The 3,733-nt window shown below is 37.2% G+C and overlaps 1 protein-coding gene across 1 annotated transcript in view; it reads right to left on the reverse strand.

Annotated features, from left to right (window-relative positions):
• The window catches only part of CNTN5 (contactin 5), a 462,010-nt gene that overhangs the window by 106,799 nt on the left and 351,478 nt on the right, over nt 1-3,733 (reverse strand). The window contains exon 14 of the mRNA XM_015571441.1: nt 3,123-3,243. Within this exon, the coding sequence (XP_015426927.1) occupies nt 3,123-3,243 (121 nt within the window). The remainder of the gene's footprint in view (nt 1-3,122; nt 3,244-3,733) is intronic.

The raw sequence follows: 3,733 nt of genomic DNA on the forward strand, positions 1-3,733 counted from the left end.
ATTTCTTTTTATATTCCAGGATAATAAGTTCTTTTAACATATTCATTACTTCTATTATGGTTCTCCAAATTATGCATGGTGCTGTTATAATGCCGGTTCACTGAATATTAAAGATATGAGAGCAAGCAATTTTACGCTTCAGGTAATTATTTATGGGAAAATTCAATTTCTGGAGTATGATGGTGGACCAGAGGTGGTGAATAATAGCGCTGACATTCACAAGCAAAGAGAAGCAACAGTGGAAACAAGCATCTGGGGGAGAGATAGCTGAGAAGGAGTAAATGGGAGAAGAAGTGGGAGCATATCAGTTAGAAACACTCAGATTGTAGAGAGGCCGTGGGGAGGTGTGAGGGCCGCACATCTGAGCTCCAATCTGGTGTGCTTGCTGGGCCAGGGAAAGAATTACAGGATTTGGTGAGATGCACAACAGAGTTTCATAGACTATCTCTAATGGAAAAGGAGATGATAAAAAGGTAGCTTCATCAATGGAGAGGAATGTAGATTTTTGGCTCCCTAAATCTCTACTGGAATAGAACTACAGGGCTAGAAAACATATTCTGTGTTAGGCAAGAATGTTCCTCACTCTCAACCTTGAGGAAAGTGACTACTCAGACAATTCAATGATGGTGTTTCACAAGAGTGTGGATGGCAGAATCACCTCTATTGTTCCCATTCTTAGGTGACTCACACTTGAATAAGAGTGCGTTAGGGATTTGGCTGCTGGAATTGTAGCCGGCATTAGAAAAACACCACCTAGAATGCCCGGCTTTGGTCCTGTGGGGCCTGTACTCTCAGAATGCCTCAGTTTTACAAACCAATGAATGAAGGAATGGGAGAGAAGAAATGGCAGGGTAAAAAGTACTTTGAGTTTTCTTTCACAAGCCAACATTAAAAACACCAATAGTCAAGCACCCAAGTTCCTTCAATTACCAGGAATTCTTAACTTAAAAACAACAACAATATTTTTATTTAAAAATAAAAAGAAGATCCAGAACCCTTAGTCCAGTTTTTATTGTCTAAGGCCAAGCAAGCAGAGAGGCAAGCTATTTTTACTAATTTTAGAAAAGTAATGAAAATATAGAAGAGGAAATTGGCAACTTGATCCAACTCACTTCAAATGAAAGTTTGAGCTGAATGTGACATGAATATTCAGACAATAGCCACGTGTTTGAAATTGCTCTTGAGTATAATTCCAAAATGTATGCATTTTTATCATCTCCCAGGCAAAAAGCCAAAGGCTAAAAGAGCAGAACACGAAAAAGCTGAACCTGAATTATGTTCTAAACCCTGTTGAGTTTAATTTTACTCACAAAGCAGAATGTTAGTTTGCCCTTAAATGTGCCCCTCACAGCCTTGTAAAAAGACCTAGTTTCTCGTTATCAGCATCTAAACTGTGTGACTCATTTAGAAAGCTCCGATTTCAGAGGCATCCTTCTAAATTACTGAGCAAGTACTACACAATAAACACAAATAATCTCAAACAGACTGTAGCATGAGAAGAAAGCAATTTTCTAGAAATTTGACTGCAGTGTGGGGTGAGCAGTTCCATGAGCCTTGTAACTTCGAAAGGCATAGAGGAAAAATTTTAGCTAAATGGAATATTGTGAGAGGATGAGCCCTTAAAAGGTTGTTGCTTTATAATAGGCAATACAGATACACAGTCTTGATATAAACTTGTAAAAAAGTTCAAACAACCTTCTGAACAGAAACAAACACACACACAAAAATGAACAAACTGCTACGCACCCAGATACACACTTGCTTCAAGTCAACATTTTACTTGGACCAATGATGGATGCACTACCAACAATCAGTAAGCCTTAGATGAAACATACAACTAAAACAAAGAGATGATGACTCTTACTATATACCTTACATTTTTTGCTCAAGATTTTTATAATATTGATAAATTCTTAAAAATTATAATTGGAAAACACTCCAAGTGAGTAAAATAAGATAATCTAAGATATACGTTTCTGCTATGGATTGTGAAATTTTGATTTGCAGAGATCATGCAAAGGGTCTTAGCATGCAATATGCATAGCACACAAAGTGTAATTAAGAGCAAAAGGGAGAGGCATAAGGTGAGATTCTGGTATGTTCTAGTTTGTGTCTTGAATGGTAGTTTCATGGTGTGTTCACTTGGTAATTTCTCTTTGAGCTGTACATCTGTACACTTGTAATTTGTAAAATTTTCTGTAGGTACTTTGTGTCTCAATAAAAAGCTAAAGGGGGGAAAGAAGAAGAAAGAGAGGAAGAAAGAAAGGAAGTAAGTAAGGAAACAAGGAAGGAAGAGAGAAAGGAAGGAGAGAGGGAAGCAGGGAGGGAGAAGGAAGGAAGAAAGGAAGGAAGGAAGGAAGGAAGGAAGGAAGGAAGGAAGGAAGGAAGGAAGGAAGGAAGGAAGGAAGGAAGGAAGGAAGGAAGGGAGAAAGAGAAAAAGAAAGAGAGAGAATGCATGCTAGCAGCTACATTTTCCATACTGAGAAATAATGTGGTGAAAGAAATTGGTACTGTTATTTACTTAATTCAAATAATGTGTAGCTTTATAGGGTCATACTATTTGGCAGCCTGGTTCATAGTTAAAAACCACTTAACTGTCATTTCTGCACAGAAAATCGTATTGGCATTTTCAGACTTTAAAAAATCCCTATGAGTTAACAGTTGTAAATGCCACTGTAGTAGGCATGCCGTTAGCTTTCCTGTTTGGGGAAGCAGAATTTAGAAGTTAGTGGAGGAAACACATGCCTGGAGGCTCCACTGACTTTGCATTTGAAAAAAAGCACATAAAGACACAAACACATTTTATCTCTGTATTCCCAGGGTCTTTGTGGCTCAACTGTTTACAATTTCTATTTGGCATTAAGTTGATTAAACACTTAGTGACCGCTTATTACTAAAGGTGTTTTGGACCCTGAAGCTGGATCTGTAGGTTTTGTCTGTTACTAAGGAGCAGTTTTCCATGTAATATTTTCAAAGGCAAAAGGTTAAGCAAAAATGACATATATTGTAAAATTGAAAGTAAAATGCACAGTACTGATGTGCTCAAAGTCCATGCATTTAAATTCCTTTGTATGATAATTTATGGTGATCATGTCTTCAGACTGCACTATTAGCATACTCACCCCTAACAAGAAGTTCTGCCTCATCTGACACACTGTCTGCTGTGGTCTGTACCCTGCAGCCATATCTCCCAGCATGCATCAGAAGGATGTTCCTGATCATTAAATCTGCAGAGGATGCTTGCTGAAAGAGGGATGAAGTGCCAGTTTAAAATGTTGCAAATCTGCCTAGTTCAAGGTGGTTTAAGGGGAACTTTGCATATTTAGTCTAAGGGCCCATTTTTGGCCTTACAATTTATAAGACAACAATTCAGAAATCAAACATGCCCTAGTTTAAGGAACACATGGAAGTTATGTTTTCAACAATTGCTGATACAGGGTTTGAACATTTAATATTGCATATAATAATTTAGCAGCTATAATCTCTAAGAAATATTTAAATATGCACACAAATTCATATCTTTAAAAGTATAAGAAAAATAATCATTGAGCAAAAATTATCTCTTTGCTATTCAGAGACAGGCCTATTTTTGTGGCAAGAAAATAGTATTGAAAGGAATAGCAACTTGTGAAAATTACTTCTGAGAAGACAGCAGTGAAAAGATTATCTTGTATGGCTTTATTGAGTGATTCTTTTTGTAAATACACCATGGGAACAAGACAGTGCTTAGGGA

Source organism: Myotis davidii, unplaced genomic scaffold (assembly GCF_000327345.1).
Source record: "Myotis davidii unplaced genomic scaffold, ASM32734v1 scaffold8, whole genome shotgun sequence".
Taxonomy (NCBI): Eukaryota; Metazoa; Chordata; class Mammalia; order Chiroptera; family Vespertilionidae; genus Myotis; species Myotis davidii.